The sequence below is a fragment of the Oncorhynchus tshawytscha genome, unplaced genomic scaffold (assembly GCF_018296145.1).
Source record: "Oncorhynchus tshawytscha isolate Ot180627B unplaced genomic scaffold, Otsh_v2.0 Un_scaffold_17_pilon_pilon, whole genome shotgun sequence".
NCBI classification, from domain to species: domain Eukaryota; kingdom Metazoa; phylum Chordata; class Actinopteri; order Salmoniformes; family Salmonidae; genus Oncorhynchus; species Oncorhynchus tshawytscha.
In genome coordinates this window covers 340,833-363,689 of record NW_024609830.1, presented here as the reverse complement: position 1 = coordinate 363,689, position 22,857 = coordinate 340,833, and the positions used below count along the sequence as shown (strand labels likewise).

The following is a 22,857-nucleotide window of genomic DNA, read 5'->3' as shown; positions in this document are numbered from 1 at the left end:
AAGACATCCCTACTGTTCTTATTACAAGTGAAACGTTGGACTGGAAGAAACGTTGAACTAGTCTATTTGGCATGAGATGCAGTCTTCAATGGCAGTGTCGCCTATAAATAAGCCTGCTTTTTCCAGTCGCTACCGCTAGATGGCAGTGTAATGCTGTTTTCTGACGGATTACACTGTAACATCTCAGTAGCCCAGTCACATACATTATTCTCAACATCAGAAGAACGACAGATGCAAACCATGAGATGGCCTTCAGGGGTAAAGTGGCCGACACGAGGGTAAGAGGACTGTTTACTCGGATTTTACACTCACGTGCAGCCGTGGGTCAGACATGGGCGCTGTTATAATAAAATACGAAATCATCAGGTGTCGTTGTTGGCGACTATGAAACATAAGCTATCAGCCTATCATTTCTATTCAGCGACTGATATTTCATTTATCGTGAATGGCAAATGCAACATATAAAGATCATTCAGTCTGTGCAAATGAAGGTCTTCTGTCCTCTGCTGCTCCCCCGCAGTGCGCATCCCCTGCAGAGTCTGTTGGAGTTCTGCCATGGGAGCTTTTACACCTGCTGAATGATCCACGGTTCAGTTGACAGTGCTGTCACGGCTTTGCTACAGTGTCTTGGCGGCTGATTTGAGTATAGCCTAGGTCTATGATGTGCGATATATTATTATTGGGATGAATGACTCTGACTCTCTCGATCTCTTTCTCTCTTTCACTCTCTCTTTCTCTCGATCTCTCTTCCCCAGACAGTGCTTGTGCACATGCTGCTGTGCCTCGTCATATTCTACTCTCTCTACTACATGATTGGGAGTGTGTGTTTCGGCGCTTTCAGGTTTGACACTTTTCTTTTCCTCTCTCTGCGTGCACGTGTGGTTATTGGGTAAGTGACCTTGCTGGAACGGTGAGCAGTCCTCAGGCGGCTTCTATAAACCTGGTGCCAGGTGACAGAAGAGAGGGGGAGGGATTCGTGGAATACACAGCAACTATTGGTCTGTTTTTATTGATTGGAATGACAGTCAGTTTCAACCACCCTGGTTCCCTCCTAGCTCCTCCTTTTGAATATCCTGTTTGTTTGTTTGTTTGTTTTATCTGCTGCTCTTCTGTTTGCATTCAGGTTGGATCACTTTGATGGACTTATTCCCTTTGACTTTAAGACTGAACCAACCAATTTGGAGTCCAACTCCAAATACCTGGGTGAGTGAAGATGTGTATGGTAGTGTGTGTGCGCGTGCATGTCCTCTACATATGGTTACGGTCTTATATTGTTGTTCCAGTGAACCTGCTGTCCATGGAGTTGACCTATTTCTGCAGTGGTCTGCTGTTTGCAGCCGTGGTGAGGAGATGGGTCTGGGACTACGCTCTCACAGTCACATTACTGCATGTACTGCTCACCAGCCTGGGTGAGACACACACACATACACACAGAAATGCATACACATGCCTGAACACATACACACATACACACACACACACACACACACACACACACACACACACACACACACACACACACACACACACACACACACACACAGGCTTAACTCAGAATAATCCCTTGCTGGCAGAGCAGAGTGCTCAGGGCCAGCTTTGATGACATCATGACAGGACGGGAAGTGGGGTTAGAGTTGAGAAGCAGCTGGGCCCAAAACAAGGCACATATATTGACCCTATCCCATGGTCTTCTTTAATTCCCCTTCCTCATGTGTAAGGATTGGATGGGTCTAGCTCTAAAGCAACACGATACACTCCCCATCCTTAGTTCTGTGTGGCATATTGCCTGTTTGTAATGTGTGTGTTTCAGTGATGTTGGAGTTTCCCTTGGTATGGCAGTGGTGGCTGGCCCTTGGTAAGACCTGTACCTCACCCTCACTTCACCTCACCCACACATGTTCTGTTTTATTGTGTGAAACCTTCTGAGTAGTTATAGATGAGTAGTTAGTTATGTCTCTTCTTTATTAATGGTTTTGTGTGTGTGTGTGTGTGGTTTTATGTGTGTGTGTGGTTGTGTTTTGTTTGAAGGCAGCGGGTTGTTTCTGATGATCTGTAACGGTCAGCTGATAGCTTACTTCACCTGCCAGAGTGACCAGAGTTACCCCACCTTCAACAGCTACTGAGTACACACACACACACACACACACTGACTAGAGTTCTTTGCAGTGAGTCCGGTGGAAATGGAGGGAAACCAAATGTTCCTGTTGACTTGGTTACCTGTTTGATTGTTGCACATTGTTTCTGTTGGACCGGCTTCCCAGACACCAATTGAGCCAAGTGATTCTCCAATGAGCAAGCTTTTGAGTCCAGGAAACAGCTTGTATATGTCATATCTGTAGTATGTAATATCTGTAGTATGTCATATCTGTAGTATGTAATACCTGTAGTATGTCATATCTGTAGTATGTAATATCGGTGGTATGTAATATCTCTGGTATGTAATATCTGTAGTATGTAATATCTGTGTTCTCTATGAATGTTAATCTTATGTCAGACAATGTTAATCATGTAATTTATCATCTTAGAACTATTAAACCAGCTGTAACCTCGCACACCTGGGCTGGCTCTACACACACACACACACACACACACACACACACACACACACACACACACACACACACACACACACACACATTCTTATCACATCTTGGTTTAAGCCTAACCTTAACCAAGTATTGTTACTTACCCTAACCTCAACCCTTACCTCAACCACAACCCTTATCCTAACCTCAACCCTTACCTCAACCACAACCCTTACCCTAACCTTCTCCCTTTGACCCAAGGTGCAGGAGGCCAACTCCAGGTAGCTCCGGTTCAATTTAACCACTGGTTCTAACCCGGCCTGAGCCTCCGTTCTCTGTGAGATATAAACAATCTGATACATGATAGGAAAATGCATTTTAATTTATTCAAAACACAAATAATATCAGAATGATATCAGGGCTCTGTGACTCCAACCTCAGCCGGAGACATATAGGAGAACCCTGGGAAGGCTCCATTGGCCACGTCTCCCAACATGTCACTCAAACCGAGGGAGGGGGGGCTGGAAGAGGCGTGGACTCTGGGTCAAAATACCGCATATCACACGGACCAGACTGAAAGAGAGAGGGAGGGAACGAGTGACCAGACACACATTCAGGTAGTCACAGATCTAAACTGACCCATACCCCCTATAAAACACACACACACTCACCAGGTTGGGAATGAATGGGGGAGGGACTTTCCTGGCTAGCAGGTCATCCCAGTTGATGGACAGGAAGAAGGTCTGGCCCTGCAGCTCAGCCTACAAACAAAGTGAGACAGCACGTCAATGTGTGTATGGGTGTGTGTGTGTGTATGTGGTCTTGCATGTATGTGTCAGGACTCTGTGCCAGGTGGGGTAATGGAGGGTGCTTACAAGGTCATGTTCCCCCCCAAGGCGTTTGGTACAGTCTCTCTCAAGCAGGCTCTGCAGCAGAGTCCGGGCAGACTGGGACACACTTCTATGGAGCTGCAGGGGGCGTGAAGGATGTTCTCAAACATCTCGGCCTTACTGCGACTGTAGAACGGGGGCTGAGGAACAGAGAGAGAGAGAAAAGAAGAAAGAGGGGAGAGGGAGCCAGATAAGTGTGCAGTGGATGGAATATGCTAGTTGAAAAGTAACTGAAAGAGAAACACTCACCAGTCCATGAAGCATCTCATAAAGTACACTCCCCAGCCCCCACCAGTCCACAGGTCCACAGCAGGTGTGGCCTAACAGCACCTCTGGCGCCAGATACTCAGGGGTTCCACAGAACGTTTGCATAGTCCCACCCACAGACATGCCCTCTTTACACAGCCCGAAATCCGTCAGAACCACATGACCTCCACTGTCCAATAGGATGTTCTCTGGCTTCAGGTCTCTAAGGGGGGGTACCGAGGGTTAAATCACTGTGAGGAAAATGCGCTCTCTCTCATTGTGTGTGCATGTGTGTGTGTGTGCGCACCTGTAGACTATGTTGAGGGAGTGGAGGTAGCCCAGGGCTGAGGCCATCTCTGCAGAGTAGAATGTTGCTCTGGGCTCCGGGAAGGCTTCCTCCCTCTGGAGATGAGATGGTAGAACAACTCTCCTCCATTGATGTAGTCCAGTTCGAATAAGAGAGTGTGAGAGGTCTGGAAGGAGAAGTGGAGCCCCACCAGGAATGGATGTTGCAGTCCCTTCAGCAACACACTCCTCTCTACCATCACATGTCTCTGCCGGAAGGAGAGAGAGAGAGAGAGGTATAGATAATGGATATAATTGAATGGAATGGAAATAGAATGAAATGGAAATAGAATGGAACGGAAATAGAATAGAATGGAAATAGAATGAAATGGAAATAGAATGGAATGGCAATAGAATAGAATGGAAATAGAATGGGATGAAAATATAATAGAATGGAAATAGAATGGTGTCACAGCTGTTGAAAGGAGGTGCAGCGTGGTGAGCGTACATGTTCTTTAATTAAGAAAAGACACCGAACAAAACAATACACACTACAAAACAAAACCGTGAAGCTTAAGGCTAAGTGCTATAAAGAAAGTCAACTTCCCACAAAGACAGGTGGGAAAAAAAGGCTACCTAAGTATGGTTCCCAATCAGAGACAACGATAGACAGCTATCTCTGATTGGGAACCATACTTAGGTAGCCTTTTTTCCCATCTGTCTTTGTGGGAAGTTGTGGCTGAGTCAGGTTGGAGACCTGCGCCAACTCGCCGGGCTTACCGTTGCGAGCATGTGACTGGTCAGGCCCCGTGCTATGGGGTGATGTGCACTTGTTGAGGTTGAGCATTCACAGGCCGGGTGGAAGCGGGCATCCAGCCAGAACGGGTGGTGCCAGCTCTGCGCTCGAGACCGCCAGTGTGCCTCCAGGGCCCAGTGTATCCGGTGCCTCGGCCAAGGAAGAGGCCTCCTGTATGTCTCCCCAGCCTGGTGAGTCCTGCGCCCAGCCCAGAGCCTCCAGAGACGGCTTCCAGCCCGGTCCCTCCAGAGTCGCCCTCCAGTCCGGACCTTCCAGCGACGCTCTCCAGTCCGGAGCCTCCAGTGTCGCCCTCCAGTCCGGAGCCTCCAGAGGCGCTCTTCAGTCCGGAGCTTCCAGCGACGCTCTCCAGTCCGGAGCCTCCAGTGTCGCCCTCCAGTCCGGAGCTTCCAGAGGCGCCCTCCAGGAGACGACGCCTCAGGAGACGACGCCATCCAGTCCGGAGCCTCCAGCGACGACGGTCGCCAGTCTTGGGCCCGCAACGAGGGTGCCCAGTCCAAGGCCCACAACAAGGGCGCCCAGTCCGGGGCCCACAACGAGGGCGCCCAGTCCGGGGCCCGCAACGAGGGAGCCCAGTCCGGAGCCCCCAACTAGGGTGCCCAGTCCGGGGCCCGCAACTAGGGCGCCCAGTCCGGGGCCCGCAACGAGGGCGCCCAGTCCTGGGCCCGCAACTAGGGCGCCCAGTCCGGGGCCCGCAACGAGGGCGCCCAGTCCTGGGCCCGCTACGAGGGTCCCCAGTCCGGGGTCGGCGGTGAAGGTCCCCGCACCAGAGGTGCCACCAAAGTGGGGTGAGCCAGCGGTGGAGCGGGATCTGCGTCCCGCACCTGAGCCGCCGCCGCGGATAGATGCCCACCCAGACCCTCTCCTATAGGTTTAGGTTTTGCGGCCGGAGTCCGCACTTTTGGGGGGGGGTACTGTCACGCCCTGACCTTAGAGATCCTTTTTATGTCTCTATTTTGGTTTGGTCAGGGCGCGAGTTGGGGTGGGCATTCTATGTTTTGTGTTTCTATGATTTTCTATTTCTGTTTTGGCCGGGTATGGTTCTCAATCAGGGACAGCTGTCTATTGTTGTCTCTGATTGGGAACCATACTTAGCTACCCTTTTTCCCACCTGTGTTTGTGGGAAGTTAACTTTGTTTGATGGCACATAGCCTTAAGCTTCACGGTTTGTTTTGTATTGTTTATTGTTTTGTCGGCGTCATTTCGAATAAAAGGAGAAAATGTACCCTGACCACGCTGCACCTTGGTCCAGTTCTTCCTTCAACAGCCGTGACAAATGGAATGGAAATAGAATGGAATGGAAATAGGATGGAACGGAAATAGAATGGAACGGAAATAGAATGGAACGGAAAAAGAATGGAATGGAAATAGAATGGAAAGGAAATAGAATAGAATGGAAATAGAATGGAATGGAAATAGAATAGAATGGAATGGAAATAGAATGGAATAGAATGGAAATAGAATGGAATGGAAATAGAATATAACGGAAATAGAATGGAATGGAAATAGAATGGAATGGAAATAGAATAGAATGGAAATAGAATGGAATGGAAATAGAATATAACGGAAATAGAATGGAATGGAAATAGAATGGAATGGAAATAGAATAGAATGGAAATAGAATGGAATGGAAATAGAATAGAATGGAACAGAAATAGAATGGAAAGGAAATAGAATGGAACGGAAATAGAATAGAATGGAAATAGAATGGAATAATAGATACTTCTTTCTTCCTCAGTATGACCTGTTCCTGTAGAACCTTTACGGCGTACATACTTCCACTCTTTCTGTGTCTCGCTAACACCACCTGCAACAAGATAAATACATCACCAACACAACAAACACACACCGGCCTACTCATAAACACACACACACGTAAAGGGACACACACACTTGCTCCCACCATCCAAAAGCTTCCTTTGCAGATGACCTTCAGGTAGTGGATATCAGAAGGCTTCCCCCTGGTAAACATGACAACAGAGCAGAATGAGTGTGAGGTCTGATGATTTCCATTGGCTATGGGCAACTCAAGGAAAAACTCCTGGCCATAACTTTGGGGTACTCACCGAGTCTCCTCCAGTAAACTTGGCAGACGCTGATAGAGAGAAAAAAGGACGGGGGGGGGGGTAGATTTGGGTCAGACAGAGATTATATAAACGGGTCATAGGTGTCCTGGCTGTATGCCTATAAATACTCACCGATGTTCCCCCCTCTCTCTCCTCTCTTTCTCTCTCCTCCCTCTCTTCTCTCTCCTCTCTCAGGCTCTCCTGCAGCAGGATGGTCTGGGCGTCTAGGCTTCACAGAGACAACATGGACAGTGTGTGTCTCTGTGTTAATTATAACATAATACGTTATTTTAGATCATCAATATGGAGTACAATCATACTACAGTAAGTTGCAACTCACTGCTGAAAGATTTGGTGGTCGGACACCAGTTTGTGCAGGAAGTTGCTGAAGCCCTTTTTCTTCCCTTCAAGCAGAGCTGAAACACAGGAGAGGGTTCTTACATAAGACTATGTCAGTATCAATATCAGTAGGCTCTCAAAATGTCGATATAACTAAACTCACTATAAAGGAGCTGAAAATCGAATGAAAAACATTGAACGGATCTGAAGGTAAAAAAATCTCTAGTAACATGATGTAAGACATCAAGGGCGTCATACATGCTATTTAATGACATTAACGATGTGTTATACACTATATATAGAAAAGTGTGTGGACACCCCTTCAAATTAGTGGATTCGGCTATTTCAGCCACACCCGTAGCTGACAGGTATATAAAATTGAGCACACAGCCATGCAATCTCCATAGACAAACATTGGCAGTAGAATGGCCTTACTGAAGAGCTCAGTGAATTTCAACGTGGCATCGCCATAGGATGCCACCTTTCCAACAAGTCAGTTTGTCAAATGTCTGTCCTGCTAGAGCTGCCCCGGTCAACTGTAAGTGATATTATTGTGAAATGGAAACGTCTACGAGCAACAACGGCTCAGCCACGAAGTGGTAGGCCACACAAGCTCACAGAATGGGACCACCTTGTGCTGAAGCGAGTAGCACGTAAAAATCATCTGTCCTCGGTTGCAACACTCACTACCGATTTCCAAATTGCCTCTGGAAGCAACATCAGCACAAGAACTGTCTCTGTCAGGAGCTTCATGAAATGGGTTTCCATGGCTGAGCAGCCTCACACAGGCATAAGATCACCATGCCCAATCGCCTGGAGTGGTGTAAAGCTCACCGCCATTGGACTCTGGAGCATTGGAAACAAATTCTCTGGAGTGATGAATCATGCTTCACCATCTGGCAGTGCAACGAACAAATCTGGGTTTGGCAGATGCCAGGAGAACACTACCTGCTCCAATGCATAGTGTCAACTGTAAAGTTTGGTGGAGGAGGAGGAGTAATGGAATAATGGTGTGGGGCTATTTTTCATGGTTCGGGCTAGGTCCTTTAGTTCTAGCGAAGGGAAATCTTAACACTAAAGCATACAATGACAATCTAGACGATTCTGTGCTTCCAACTTTGTGTCAACAGTTTGAGGAAAGCCCTATTCCTGTTTCAGCATGACAATGCCTCCATGCACAAAGCGAGGTCCATACACAAATTGTTTGTCAAGATTGGTGTGGAAGAACTTGACTGGCCTGCACAGAGCCCCGACCTCAACCCTATTGAACACCTTTGGGATGAATTAGAATGCTGACTGCGAGCCAGGACTAATTACCCAACATCAGTGCCCGACCTCACTAATGCTCTTGTGGCTGAATGGAAGCAAGTCTCAGCAGAAATTTTCCAACATCTAGTAGAAAGCCTTCCCAGAAGAGTGGAGGCTATTATAGCAGCAAATGCAGGACCAACTCCATATTAATGTCCATGATTTTGGAATGAGATCTTTGAGGAGCAGGTGTCCACATACTTTTGGTCATGTATTGTACCTGTTATTGACAATGCTTTATAACCCCATAATAACGCATTGTAGCAGTTGTTCAGAAAAGGTGTTAGGCCACCGAGCATTCAAACACTAGAATCTGAAAACACATAGTTGTAACTACATTCATAGAATTCCATGGAATGTCAAACTTACCAGTAAAAAATGGCACACGCCCTTTCATTTTGGCATAGGACATTCTGCGCCTTGGCTGCATAACTCCCATCTGGATGAAATAATAATGTCCAGTAAAAGGAGCGAACAAACTGAGATGTTCTTTAACTCTGGTGGCTGGGTCTGAAGAGTTCAGCACCACTGACAGCGCACGCTCGGCAGGCAGGCTATTTACAACAATCTCACACACTCTCCCGTCAAAAGACCTCTCTGACTCTCTGAGGTAGGCCTAATTGAGTCCAAGGCACCCCTGTAGGCTACATTATTGTGTGGGCATTGGGCTCAAGTCACTCATCCACGAAATCCTGACAGGGGCTCCCGGGCGCCCCGGGTGTACTGTCGAATCAATGCTCCTATCAATGGAAGACCTTCTAAAACTTTGTAAGAGCTCTGCATGGACAGACACTGTGCTACTGCTTTGGGGAATGTGTGTATATATATGTGTGTGTGTGTGTGTGGTAGATACTCTGGTTCCTCTAAAGGGTCCTATATCCTGATAAATGAACTCTGCTGACAGAACACACAGAGGGGAGATCAATAGTGACCAATAGTTTCCACTGACCATTCAGAAAGACAGACCAAATAGAACAAAAGAGACAAGGAGAGACAAATACACACAATGAGTCACAGCAGGGGCTGTAGGGCAAGAGTCCGACCGTGCTGTTTTCCAAACTACCCCAGGAAGTTACACATGTCAATGTCATCTGCTTTTGTCCAGATACAGGTACACTCTGTTCAGAGTCACTACAGACTGTAGGCTATATAGACCTGCCTGAGGAGGAATGACTACTGTAGATTTACCACACTCAACGTTGACCTGATCTATGACCTCTGACATTTAACCTTCCTCTCATTGGCCATTTAGAGAACACACTTGCACGCACGCGCACACACACACGCACGCACGCACGCTGACAGGTCTGTATTCTGTGTATGCCAAAAAGTGTATCAATATTACATAATATAATAAAACAAATCATGTAATTCATTACATAATATGAGTTTTTTCCCAAATGGCTATATATCAATTTTCATTAATGTTGGCAAATTAGCTTTTATTGTTTAAAGAACTTATGAAAAATATTGGTGTTTTTTCACTATAGATGGCATCATGAGCAAGGAAAATTGTGTGGATATATTGAAGCAGCATCTCAAGACATCAGTCAGGAAGTTCTGACTGATGATCTGATCTGATCTGGAATTTTCCGAGCTGTTTAAAGGCACAGTCAACTTAGTGTATGTAAACTTCTGACCAACTGGAATTGTGATACAGTTAATGATAAGTGAAATAATCTGTCAAACTATAGTTTGTCAACAAGAAATTTGTGGAGTGGTTGAAAAACAGGTTTTAATGACTCCAACCTAAGTGTCTGTAAACTTCCGACTTCAAATGTTTATATATATAAAACTTTGACGTCTATATAAACAGTTGAAGTCAGAAGTTTACATATACACATTTACATAAACATATACATATATACAGTGCCTTGCGAAAGTATTCGGCCCCCTTGAACTTTGCGACCTTTTGCCACATTTCAGGCTTCAAACATAAAGATATAAAACTGTATTTTTTTGTGAAGAATCAACAACAAGTGGGACACAATCATGAAGTGGAACGACATTTATTGGATATTTCTAACTTTAACAACTCAAAAACTGAAAAATTGGGTGTGCAAAATTATTCAGCCCCCTTAAGTTAATACTTTGTAGCGCCACCTTTTGCTGCGATTACAGCTGTACGTCGCTTGGGGTATGTCTCTATCAGTTTTGCACATCGAGAGACTGAATTTTTTTCCCATTCCTCCTTGCAAAACAGCTCGAGCTCAGTGAGGTTGGATGGAGAGCATTTGTGAACAGCAGTTTTCAGTTCTTTCCACAGATTTTCGATTGGATTCAAGTCTGGACTTTGACTTGGCCATTCTAACACCTGGATATGTTTATTTTTGAACCATTCCATTGTAGATTTTGCTTTATGTTTTGGATCATTGTCTTGTTGGAAGACAAATCTCCGTCCCAGTCTCAGGTCTTTTGCAGACTCCATCAGGTTTTCTTCCAGAATGGTCCTGTATTTGGCTCCATCCATCTTCCCATCAATTTTAACCATCTTCCCTGTCCCTGCTGAAGAAAAGCAGGCCCAAACCATGATGCTGCCACCACCATGTTTGACAGTGGGGATGGTGTGTTCAGGGTGATGGGCTGTGTTGCATTTACACCAAACATAACATTTTGCATTGTTGCCAAAAAGTTCAATTTTGGTTTCATCTGACCAGAGCACCTTCTTCCACATGTTTGGTGTGTCTCCCAGGTGGCTTGTGGCAAACTTTAAACAACACTTTTTATGGATATCTGTAAGAAATGGCTTTCTTCTTGCCACTCTTCCATAAAGGCCAGATTTGTGCAATATACGACTGATTGTTGTCCTATGGACAGAGTCTCCCACCTCAGCTGTAGATCTCTGCAGTTCATCCAGAGTGATCATGGGCCTTTTGGCTGCATCTCTGATCAGTCTTCTCCTTGTATGAGCTGAAAGTTTAGAGGGACAGCCAGGTCTTGGTAGATTTGCAGTGGTCTGATACTCCTTCCATTTCAATATTATCGCTTGCACAGTGCTCCTTGGGATGTTTAAAGCTTGGGAAATCTTTTTGTATTCAAATCCGGCTTTAAACTTCTTCACAACAGTATCTCGGACCTGCCTGGTGTGTTCCTTGTTCTTCATGATGCTCTCTGCGCTTTTAACGGACCTCTGAGACTATTACAGTGCAGGTGCATTTATACGGAGACTTGATTACACACAGGTGGATTGTATTTATCATCATTAGTCATTTAGGTCAACATTGGATCATTCAGAGATCCTCACTGAACTTCTGGAGAGAGTTTGCTGCACTGAAAGTAAAGGGGCTGAATAATTTTGCACGCCCAATTTTTCAGTTTTTGATTTGTTAAAAAAGTTTGAAATATCCAATAAATGTTGTTCCACTTCAAAGTTCAAGGGGGCCGAATACTTTCGCAAGGCACTGTATATGCGTTAAATCAATACAGTAATATGAGATCTGCATGTAAAACATTTACATTTGACATTTTAGTAATTTAGCATATGTTCTTGTCCAGAGCGACTACAGGTAGATCATTCATCTTAAGATAACTAGGTGAGACAACCACATATCACAGTCAAATATACAGGATACAAACATTCCATTCCAGCTAAACAATGGATATACTGTATAGCGTTTTGCAAAAAAAAAAAAAAACATTTTAATACACACCTACAATCTATGAATAAAAAAAAAAAAACATTTTAATACACACCTACAATCTATGAATAAAAAAAAAAAAAAAAACATTTTAATACACACCTACAATCTATGAATAAAAAAAACATTTTAATACACACCTACAATCTATGAATTAAAAAAAAACATTTTAATACACACCTACAATCTATGAATAAAAAAAACATTTTAATACACACCTACAATCTATGAATAAAAAAAAAACATTTTAATACACACCTACAATCTATGAATAAAAAAAACATTTTAATACACACCTACAATCTATGAATAAAAAAAAAACATTTTAATACACACCTACAATCTATGAATAAAAAAAAACATTTTAATACACACCTACAATCTATGAATAAAAAAAAACATTTTAATACACACCTACAATCTATGAATAAAAAAAAAAACATTTTAATACACACCTACAATCTATGAATAAAAAAAAAAACATTTTAATACACACCTACAATCTATGAATTAAAAAAAAAAATTTTAATACACACCTACAATCTATGAATAAAAAAAACATTTTAATACACCTACAATCTATGAATAAAAAAAAAAAAAAACATTTTAATACACACCTACAATCTATGAATAAAAAAAACATTTTAATACACACCTACAATCTATGAATAAAAAAAACATTTTAATACACACCTACAATCTATGAATAAAAAAAACATTTTAATACACACCTACAATCTATGAATAAAAAAAACATTTTAATACACACCTACAATCTATGAATAAAAAAAAACATTTTAATACACACCTACAATCTATGAATAAAAAAAACATTTTAATACACACCTACAATCTATGAATAAAAAAAACATTTTAATACACACCTACAATCTATGAATAAAAAAAACATTTTAATACACACCTACAATCTATGAATTAAAAAAAACTGAGAACAGTAATATTTTACACACACATGAAAAACATGAAAAATGTATGGAGACAGAATTTTGGAAATAAACTCTTTATATGTAACCAGAGAGAGAACTTTCTGAATCAGACACCATCTAGACTCTAGTCAATAGGTTCACACTGTCCTAATGAGAAAGTACATACATGTTGCCCTAACGAGACAGACAAATGGGGCCACGCACTGCTCCAACGATGACAACACCAACAACACACTCTGCCCATCACACAGAGGAAGACCATCAGAAAGAGAGGGACAGAGAGAGAGGGGTGGGGGAGACCAATACAAAAGAAAATGTGTTAACATTGCCAAAGCAACTGAAGGAGATAATAAACAAAAGTGAAAGAAACAATACAAATTAACAGTAAACATTACATTCACAAAAGTTCCAAAAGAATAAAGACATTTCAAAGACATTTATCTCTCTCTCTCGACCACTCTCTTTCTTTCTCTCTCTCTAATTCTCTCTCCCCCTCTATCTCTCTACCACTCTCTTTCTCTGTCTCTCTCCTTCTTTGTTTCTCCCTCCCTCCCCCTCTCTCTCCTTCCTTGTTTCTCACTCCCCCTCTCTCTCTTTCTCTGTCTCTCTCCTTCTTTGTTTCTCCCTCCCCCTCTCTCTCTTTCTGTCTCTCTCCTTCTTTGTTTCTCCCTCCCCCCTCTCTCTCTTTCTCTGTCTCTCTCCTTCTTTGTTTCTCCCTCCCCCTCTCTCTTTCTCTGTCTCTCTCCTTCTTTATTTCTCCCTCCCCCTCGCTCTCTTTCTCTGTCTCTCTCCTTCTTTGTTTCTCCCTCCCCCCTCGCTCTCTTTCTCTCTCTCTCTCTCTATGTCACTAGCCTCTATATTTGGGGCAGTGGAGTTCAGGGGACAGTTAGTGCTGTTGTGTCTTGGTTACTGCAGCAGTAAGATGACACACAGAGAGAGAGAGGCAGAGGAAGTTACCCCATCATATCACTCCCCTGACAGAGAGATGGTTGGGGGGTCACCCCATTAAGAGTCAGAGGAACCGGTCTTTTCTGGTTATAACTCACCATCTTACTCTATATAACCTCTGACCTTCGTAACCTACTGGCACAGCAACTGGAGACACGACACATTGTAACACGTCCGTAACCCTCCAACATCTCACAGAGTAGAAGCACTCTCTTTTGACGACACCACAACGGCCACTCTCTGGATTGGGACACACCTAACCATTGGTTAGTGGAATAGAATCGGGTTTGTTAGTACTGGGCTGGAACACAAGCCTGCTGCATACACTGTAGCTCTCAATCGCTGAATTTCAGAAAATCCCTTTATGCTTACATCCATGCAATGCTGTCCATGGAGGGGAGTGAGCAGGTGTCCATGAGGGGGAGTGAGCAGGTGTCCATGAGGGGGAGTGAGCAAGTGTCCATGGGGGGAGTGAGCAGGTGTCCATGAGGGGGAGTGAGCAGGTGTCCATGGGGGGAGTGAGCAGGTGTCCATGGGGGGAGTGAGCAGGTGTCCATGAGGGGGAGTGAGCAAGTTTCCCGAGAGGGAGTAATCAAGTGTCCATGAGGGGGCGGGAGCAAGTGTCCATGAGGGGGAGTGAGCAGGTGTCCATGAAGGGGAGTGAGCAGGTGTCCATGGGGGGGAATGAGCAAGTGTCCATGGGGGTGTGAGCAAGTGTCCATGAAGGGACGTGAGCAAGTGTCCATGGGTCAGAGTGAACAAGTGTCCATGAGGGGATGTGAGCAAGTGTCCATGGGGGAGTGAGCAAGTGTCCATGAGGGGAGTGAGCAAGTGTCCATGAGTGGGTGTGAGCAAGTGTCCATGAGTGGGCGTGAGCAAGTGTCCATGAGTGGGTGTGAGCAAATTTCCATGGGGGGCATGAGCAAGTGTCCATGGGGGCGTGAGCAAGTGTCCATGAGTGGGTGTGAGCAAATGTCCATGGGGGGGCATGAGCAAGTATCCATGGGGGGAAGTGAGCAAGTGCACATTCTCTGAAGAATGGTATGGGATAAGAAGCCAGCCCTTTCCTACTCTTGGGAAAAGTACAGGGGTGGGCAACAAATATTGTGATTATTTTGGATTTTAAAAAACACTCCAGGCCACTCTTGAATGTCTAAAACAAGATAGAAATGTTGTTGAAATTATAATGGACCTACAGTATGTATTTATATAAATTATAATGGACCTACAGTATGTATTTATATAAATTATAATGGACCTACAGTATGTATTTATATAAATTATAATGGACCTACAGTATGTATTTATATAAATTATAATGGACCTACAGTATGTATTTATATAAATTATAATGGACCTACAGTATATATTTATATAAATTATAATGGACCTACAGTATAGATTTTCAAATAACTCTCCCTTTTCTGGCCTGCAAATTGATTTTGACAAGCAAATCGGTCCCCCAAAAAATCTGTGCGGCCCTCGAACCAAAAAGTTTGCCCAACCCTGTCCTTGGTGGGCCGAGTGTCTGCGGATTTTTGCTCCTCCCTTGTACTTGATTGATCAATTAACGCCATTGATTAGTTAGGATCTCTCCTCACCTGGTTGTCAACACAAATTAATTCGACACGAATTGAAAGGATAGCCTAGTGGTTAGAGCGTTCGACTAGTAACCGGAAGGTTGCAAATTCAAACCCCCGAGCTGACAAAGTCCAAATCTGTCTTTCTGCCCCTGAACAGGCAGTTAACCCACTGTTCCTAGGCCGTAATTGAAAATAAGAATTTGTTCTTAACTGACTTGCCTAGGTTAAAGAAAATAACAAACACCCGCTTCAGCAGTACCCCGTCTTCCCTGGAGATGGCAGCAGAACTCCAGAGAGGTTCTATGGGAGTAAATTACAGGCTGCATCTCAGGCTGTTTGACATAGGATTTCAACATATTCTGTTAGGACACAGATCGGTACATTGATAGTAATATGATTGTCTCGATCGGATAAGAAAAACCTATTTTAATTGGGGATGTAATTAGACAGGTTTCATTCTCTTCATCTGCCCTGGAATGGAAAAAACTGGAAATATCTGACTTTATGGATGAGTACAGATGAACGAGGAGATGAGACAATGAGATGGAGTCATTAGACTATTGAGATAAAGGAGAGGAGACAATGAGATGACGCTGAAATATGAGAGGGTGCGAGCCCCTGACTGGACCATGGATGAGCATCCTCACGACAGGACATGTGGAAGCTATGCTGAGGCACCATTCGTTTTCTCATATGAATAAGTAACATAGGCTACTTCAAGGAAGGAAGGAAAGAATTATTCGTTCCCAAAGTAGTCCCAATGAACAAAACCGGAGGGACTCCACTCTTTTGCGGACCAGCCAAGAACCTAGACAGAGTTTCACTTTCACATCTCTGGAAGTTGAGATTTTTTTCAAAGTATATTCCACACCTTGTTCTGGTGAATCAGAGTGTCACTCTACAGTTCTGTAGGGCTGCGTGAACAGATGACATGATATCTTCTTCCTCTGATGAAAGAATATGATATGCTGTAGGCTACAGCGGGGGTGGTTGAGGACCAGAACACGCATCCATCAAGGCGGGAGCGCGCATTGTGAAGAGGCGGGGCAGCGGGAATATCTCTTTCCGGATATTTACCTCCACCTGCCCGCGCGACGCGCCCAGTTCCAAGGTTTTTAACAGCGGTAGTATCAACGGACATGACAAAGTTCCCAAATCCAGGACTACTGAGGTATTTTAACTGATCTTCTCGAGCTAGATTGTCTGTGTTCTCATAACAATCCTCCAGGATCAACTTGATATCTGAAGTGAAGTAACGTTAAAGTAGCTGAATGGCATGTTGAGCGTAGCAGCAGAAGAACCTACAACATTTACGTTTATGTTGGTCGTTCATAGAGCCTACTTAGTTTAAAGTTCACGTCGAGGCTGTATGTTTCAATATACTATATGGTAGGTTATCTTATTCTCCGTGTTAATCATTGCGATACACTAGTTTAATCGATAACCGAGATGACGTTGCTCATCTGAAAACAAGTTCGCCAATGCAACCAGGTGCAAATCTCAGGCCTAGCTGACACACTTTAAATAGGCAATGTTGTATACCAATACTGCCCACTCAACAGTCTAGACTTGGCAAAAAATTCTGTCCTAAAATAGTTTAGGCAGCTCAGTTTAACTGGTGTGAATGTCATTATCATCATGGAAAATCAGGCGTGAGAGTGCTCTACTCACTGTAATGTATTCAAAGTATTCAGAGTGAGTCCAAACATTAACGTGTGTGTGTGTGAGAGAGAGAGAGAGAGAGAGAGGGGGGCCTACAAAAATACCTGTCCCACTCCCCTTAGCCTACATTAACAAGCACACACACAGGGCTGTTATTAAAAGCGTGGGTTGATGCCCAGTAGAACTGGTGTGTAAACAACACTGCAGCTCGTGTGTGTGCATGTAGATCTGAGATCAGTTCCTAGGCCTGTGGATGGACCAGCTTGTCTCTGACAATGTTTAACATTCTTATCATTCAGCAGTCTGCACAGGGCGGAGGAGAGAACAGGGAAAAAAGGACATGTTCAGACTCTGGACAAATAATAATGTATTACCAACATACACACTGCATTACTCATTGTAGCATGATACTGCTTCAGACACACAAATTACTCACTGGGCCTGTGTGTGTGAAGTAGAAAAGGGTCTGTTCACTGCAGACAATGTCATCCTTAGGGAGGGGCTAAACTACATGAACAGATATCATCACAGTTTCCAGAGTCTGGAGGTGTTTCATTAAGATGTGTGTGTGTTATCTCTCCCCAGGTTGTGGAGAGATGGACTGAGGGTTGTGTCAGTGTGTGTGAGTGAGTGAGTGACGTGTAATTCAGAGTGCAAAGACACAGAGAGACGTGACAGTCCCGCGTCCCATTGTGACATAGCTACGCTGCTCTGAGACCACTGTCTGCAGGGGGGAACACACAGCCATAACGGGTACCTCCCCAACATTCCCAGCCAACGCGGCTCTGAGACCACTGTCTGCAGGGGAACACACAGCCATAACGGGTACCTCCCCAACATTCCCAACCAACGCAGCTCTGAGACCACTGTCTGCAGGGGGGACACACAGCCATAACGGGTACCTCCCCAACATTCCCAACCAACGCAGCTCCACATACTCGTCCCTCTATTGATTTGAATGTGTTGACAGTTGGAGAAATAGCTTGAGCCGCATTGAGAATTAGAAAAGTATGAAAGCCAATGGTCCAATATTCTAGAATACTGCTGTGCCGGGACATTTTGGACTCTGATAGACGTGTGTTTGTAAGAGGTTGAGTAACCCGCGGTAACAGACATGCCCAAACCTGATCTACTCTGTTTGGTTCAACTACTGGACAACACTATCCAGACCTTTACAGTCAACGTGAGTACACACAGTCCTGAGTAAAGTGGGAATGATAGACTGGGAGACACAGATATCAGCTTCCTAATGATAGACCGGGAGACTCAGATCTCAGCTTCCTAATGATCTCAAAACACAACCTTGACCTGGAGAACACACTCACTAGAAAAGCTTTACCAAAACACACTGTACTGCAATATCACACACACACACACTGACCGACTCCCGGTATAAGGTGTGTTTTGCGTCTCTCAGAAGCAGGATGCAGGGGAGGTTTTACTGGAGCAGGTGTGTAACCAGTTGGGTCTGCTGGAGAGACACTTCTTCAGTCTGCAGCTACGAGACTCCAACACCACCATTGTCACTCAAACACACTCTCCTGTGAGTAGCTACACTAACACAGCTCAAACACACTCTCCTGTGAGTAGCTACACTAACACAGCTCAAAACACACTCTCCTGTGAGTAGCTACACTAACACAGCTCAAAACACTCTCCTGTGAGTAGCTACACTAACACAGCTCAAAACACACTCTCCTGTGAGTAGCTACACTAACACAGCTCAAACACACTCTCCTGTGAGTAGCTACACTAACACAGCTCAAACACACTCTCTCTGTGAGTAGCTACACTAACACAGCTCAAACACACTCTCCTGTGAGTAGCTACACAACAGATGCTCAAACACATGTCTTTGATTAACATAGTTTGTGAGTAGCTCTTGCAGAGGTGGCTGGAGTAGCTACACAAACCACTTAGTGAATACTCTGAAAAAGAACACAAAGATGGACCTGAATGTAGCATTATGTCTTTGATTAACATAGTTTGTCTTGCAGAGGTGGCTGGAGGCCAACAAACCACTGAAGAAGCAGCTGAAAGGTAAGAAACACTAAATGAGACCTTAAATGACACTAAATGAGACCTTAGCCTGAGCCCAGTGACGCCCTACTGTTTAGCCTGAGCCCAGTGACGCCCTACTGCTTAGCCTGAGCCCAGTGACGCCCTACTGTTTAGCCTGAGCCCAGTGACGCCCTACTGTTTAGCCTGAGCCCAGTGACGCCCTACTGTTTAGCCTGAGCCCAGTGACGCCCTACTGTTTAGCCTGAGCCCAGTGACGCCCTACTGTTTAGCCTGAGCCCAGTGACGCCCTACTGTTTAGCCTGAGCCCAGTGACGCCCTACTGTTTAGCCTGAGCCCAGTGACGCCCTACTGTTTAGCCTGAGCCCAGTGACGCCCTACTGTTTAGCCTGAGCCCAGTGACGCCCTACTGTTTAGCCCAGTGACGCCCTACTGTTTAGCCCAGTGACGCCCTACTGTTTAGCCCAGTGACGCCCTACTGTTTAGCCCAGTGACGCCCTACTGTTTAGCCCAGTGACGCCCTACTGTTTAGCCCAGTGACGCCCTACTGTTCAGCCCAGTGACGCCCTACTGTTTAGCCCAGTGACGCCCTACTGTTTAGCCTGAGCCCAGTGACACCCTATTGTTTAGTCCAGTGTGCATTTTGATAAATGATAAATATAAGATTGAATTCTGTGGAAGGATTGTGGGGGTCATATTAAGGTCAGGGGTGATGGATTATTAAGGTCAGAGGTCATTGGGCTGTGTCTAACAGCATCTCTGTCCTACAGGAGTTGTCTCTCCATTCTACCTGACCCTCCGAGTCCGATTCTTCATCTCAGACCCCAACTCTCTACAGCATGACCAGACCAGGTATGGACATGAGAGATCATGGCCTCGTGATGAGGGAGCCCTGCCTGACACTTCAAATTCACTGGAACCTTTGGCCCAATAGGGAATTTCCTCTTGGTCTAATGGTCAAGAGGTTGGGTTCTCCTATGGGAGACCTGGGTTCAGAGCCTCCTGTGTGTGTGTGCGCACCTGTAGACTATGTAGAGTGTCTGTGTGTACCTGTAGACTGTTGAGAGAGTGTGTGTCATTAGCTTGTACTGTACATGTGTGATTTAGATAATGTTTCCTCTACTGTCCTGTGTGTCTTCAGACATATGTACTTCCTCCAGATCAGGAGTGACATCAGAGAGGGCAGGTCAGACACTACGAGCTTCCACCTACACATGCATTCCCTCTTACTCCACCTAGTGATGTAAACAATGTGACGTTACATTGAGAAAGTGTGTGTGTGTCCTGCAGGTTGAAGTGTCCTTTGAGTGCAGCTGTAGTACTGGCCTCCTATGCTGTGCAGTGTAAGTTACACTCTTCTTTGGTCTTTTTAGTGTGTTGTCTGTCTGGGGGTTTAACATAATCTGTTTCACCCCCCCCTCTCTCTCTCCACTTCTCTCTCACACCCCCTCTCCTTCTCTCTCTCTCTCTCTCTCCCCCCTCTCTCTTTCTCTCTCTCTCTCTCACCCCCTTCTCTCTCTCACCCCCTCTCTCTCCTTCTCTCTCACCCCCTCTCTTTCCTTCTCTCTCTCTCACTCCTCATTCTCTCTCTTTCTCCCCCTTCTCTCTCTGTGTTGTAGCTGAGCTAGGTGACTACTCCCCAGACCTTCTCCCTGGTTACCTGTCCAAAAGCCACTTCCTCCCAGAGCAGGATGATGACTTCCTGTCTAGAGTGGAGGCTCTGTACCCAGGGCACAGGTACACACCCACACCAGGCATGTGTACAGCACCCCCCCTAGCCTACTAGAGGACATGGTGGAGCTGTTAGCATAATGCTGATACCAACCTATCCTATTCATGGGCTGTTTCAGGGGGCTGAAGCAGAGTGAGGCAGAGCTGTGTTTTCTCAACACAGCAAGAACTCTGGAGATGTATGGAGTGGAGCTACACACTGCCATGGTAAGTACCTCCATATGTCTCCCTCTGACTCACCCTCGTCTTCCCTCTTCTCCCTCTTATGTTTCCATCTCTTTCTTTCTCTCAGGACTCTGACAGTTCCCCTCTATTGGTGGGATTGGCCTCAGGGGGTGTGGCTATCTTCTATAACATGATTTGCTCCAGTTTCTTCCCCTGGTGAGCACCTGGACTTCTGATCAGACACACACACACACACACCACACACACATACACACCCTAAGTGTGTATTGTCTCCTACAGGGTGAACATCATCAAGATATCCTTCAAGAGGAAACGCTTCCTTATGCAGCTCAGACGCAAACATGTGAGTCCTGATTGGCTCAAAATTGTGTCCTGCTCTCCTATTGGCTGACCTTAGTGTTGTCTTCATAACCTGTGTGTATGTGTATGTGTGTGTGTTCCAGGGGGAGACGCAGGACTGTGTGGTGAGCCTGGTCCTGCCGTGCCCCAGGGCCTGTAAGAACCTGTGGAGGTCATGTGTGGACCATCACTGCTTCTTCCACACCAACCTGGCAACCCGCAGCCCACACCACACCAACCTGGCAACCCAGATACACAACAAGCTGCTCTCACAACACTGGGCCTTGGGCAACACTAAAACAGACAGGCAAGCGCGCACACCCACACACACCTATCATACACACTATCTTTCTGTCTTTCTTTTACTCATCTGCACACACACACACTGTCTCCTCTGCAGTGGTCCAGTGTGTAAGAAAGTGATGGGTGGGATGGAGTGGAACCCAGCTCTGAGGGGATCCACCTCATCAGAACACCTGGAGACCAAGAGCCTACCGTCCCGATCCCCCCCGCTCACACCCAACTGGTACTACTGACACCACAGCCTCACACACTGCTACAGCAGGAGATACCATGTAAGGGGTAGCTGTGACTAGGGGTAACTTCATCATACCTTGTCTCTCTCTCTCTGTTAGGCGGAGTCCTCGTGTGCGTCATGGCGCCCGTAAACCCCGCCCCTCCTCAGTGGAGCTGAACAATGACCTGCGCGACATGTCGGAGGGGGAGGATGTCTTTTACACCTACAGGGTCTCCCTCAGCAGCAGCAGGGGCAGCCAGGAGGGCACGCCTACACACAGGTCAGACACACACACACACACACACACACAATTTCATACCGTGTGTGTATCAGTGTAACGTACATTCTCATGTTGGAGTCAGTTCTGAACACAGTATCTATCTCAGTGTTTCTGGCACTCACAGCCAAGGAGGTGGATGGTCGCAGGTTGATGACATCAGCACAGGAGAGGAAGACATTAAGGCCACCTCTCACTACCGGGACAAGGTCAGTTACCCAGACAGACAAGGGAGTGATCCAGTATTTGTGATAAAGTATCTCATCTGTGTGTGCCAGACTCAGTAAACTCTGTGTGTGTTGCAGCGTGCTCTTGGTGATGGCGACCTGCTATTGGTGCGTCTCGCTCCTGATGACGATGGAAAGTTTGGTTTCAATGTCAAAGTTAGTCTCCCCTTCAATTAATCACACACCTACTCTCTTACATGCAGTACCATTCCTGTATCCCTGACTGTTCCTCTTCTCAGGGTGGCGTGGACCAGAAGATGTCCCTGGCCATATCCCAGGTCAACCCTGACTCCCCTGTAAGTCTGTTCTG

At 45.4% G+C, this 22,857-nt stretch overlaps 2 protein-coding genes across 11 annotated transcripts in view; both read left to right on the top strand.

Annotated features, from left to right (window-relative positions):
* Window positions 1-123: 123 nt before the first annotated feature.
* LOC112236809 (transmembrane protein 244-like) lies at window positions 124-2,550 on the top strand. 2 transcript variants are annotated; one of them, XM_042319329.1, is made up of 6 exons: window positions 124-278; window positions 756-841; window positions 1,124-1,203; window positions 1,284-1,409; window positions 1,811-1,855; window positions 2,029-2,550. In XM_042319329.1, exons 1-6 carry the CDS (start codon window positions 246-248, stop codon window positions 2,121-2,123), a joined length of 465 nt encoding a protein of 154 aa, XP_042175263.1. In that variant the 5' UTR covers window positions 124-245; the 3' UTR covers window positions 2,124-2,550. The 2 variants fall into 2 exon arrangements, with proteins under 2 accessions (XP_042175263.1, XP_042175262.1); XM_042319328.1 differs by lacking the exon at window positions 756-841 and having other exon boundaries at window positions 192-278.
* A 13,960-nt stretch (window positions 2,551-16,510) lies between these two features.
* The window catches only part of LOC112236808 (tyrosine-protein phosphatase non-receptor type 3-like), a 29,270-nt gene continuing 22,923 nt past the window's right edge, over window positions 16,511-22,857 (top strand). The window contains exons 1-18 of one of the 9 annotated variants that reach the window (XM_042319347.1): window positions 16,516-16,760; window positions 17,837-18,004; window positions 18,342-18,434; window positions 18,669-18,794; window positions 19,249-19,291; window positions 20,041-20,122; window positions 20,412-20,456; window positions 20,561-20,613; window positions 20,890-21,007; window positions 21,121-21,208; window positions 21,294-21,382; window positions 21,467-21,530; window positions 21,631-21,833; window positions 21,927-22,052; window positions 22,162-22,323; window positions 22,430-22,529; window positions 22,626-22,703; window positions 22,787-22,843. In XM_042319347.1, coding sequence (XP_042175281.1) covers window positions 18,366-18,434; window positions 18,669-18,794; window positions 19,249-19,291; window positions 20,041-20,122; window positions 20,412-20,456; window positions 20,561-20,613; window positions 20,890-21,007; window positions 21,121-21,208; window positions 21,294-21,382; window positions 21,467-21,530; window positions 21,631-21,833; window positions 21,927-22,052; window positions 22,162-22,323; window positions 22,430-22,529; window positions 22,626-22,703; window positions 22,787-22,843 — 1,503 coding nt within the window. In that variant the 5' untranslated portion in view covers window positions 16,516-16,760; window positions 17,837-18,004; window positions 18,342-18,365. Of the gene's footprint in view, window positions 16,761-17,836; window positions 18,435-18,668; window positions 18,795-19,248; window positions 19,292-20,040; window positions 20,123-20,411; window positions 20,457-20,560; window positions 20,614-20,889; window positions 21,025-21,120; window positions 21,209-21,293; window positions 21,383-21,466; window positions 21,531-21,630; window positions 21,834-21,926; window positions 22,053-22,161; window positions 22,324-22,429; window positions 22,530-22,625; window positions 22,704-22,786; window positions 22,844-22,857 lie in introns of those variants that run through there. The other 8 variants (XM_042319350.1, XM_042319348.1, XM_042319346.1 and 5 more) reach the window with 8 other exon arrangements.

Excerpts from the sequence above, each read along its gene's own strand:
- LOC112236809 (XM_042319329.1), top strand. The coding sequence starts at position 246 with ATGGCCTTCAGGGGTAAAGTGGCCGACACGAGG. Across the intron at positions 1,410-1,810 it reads TGTACTGCTCACCAGCCTGG|TGATGTTGGAGTTTCCCTTG; the intron begins GTGAGACACACA and ends TGTGTGTTTCAG. Across the intron at positions 1,856-2,028 it reads GCAGTGGTGGCTGGCCCTTG|GCAGCGGGTTGTTTCTGATG; the intron begins GTAAGACCTGTA and ends TTTTGTTTGAAG.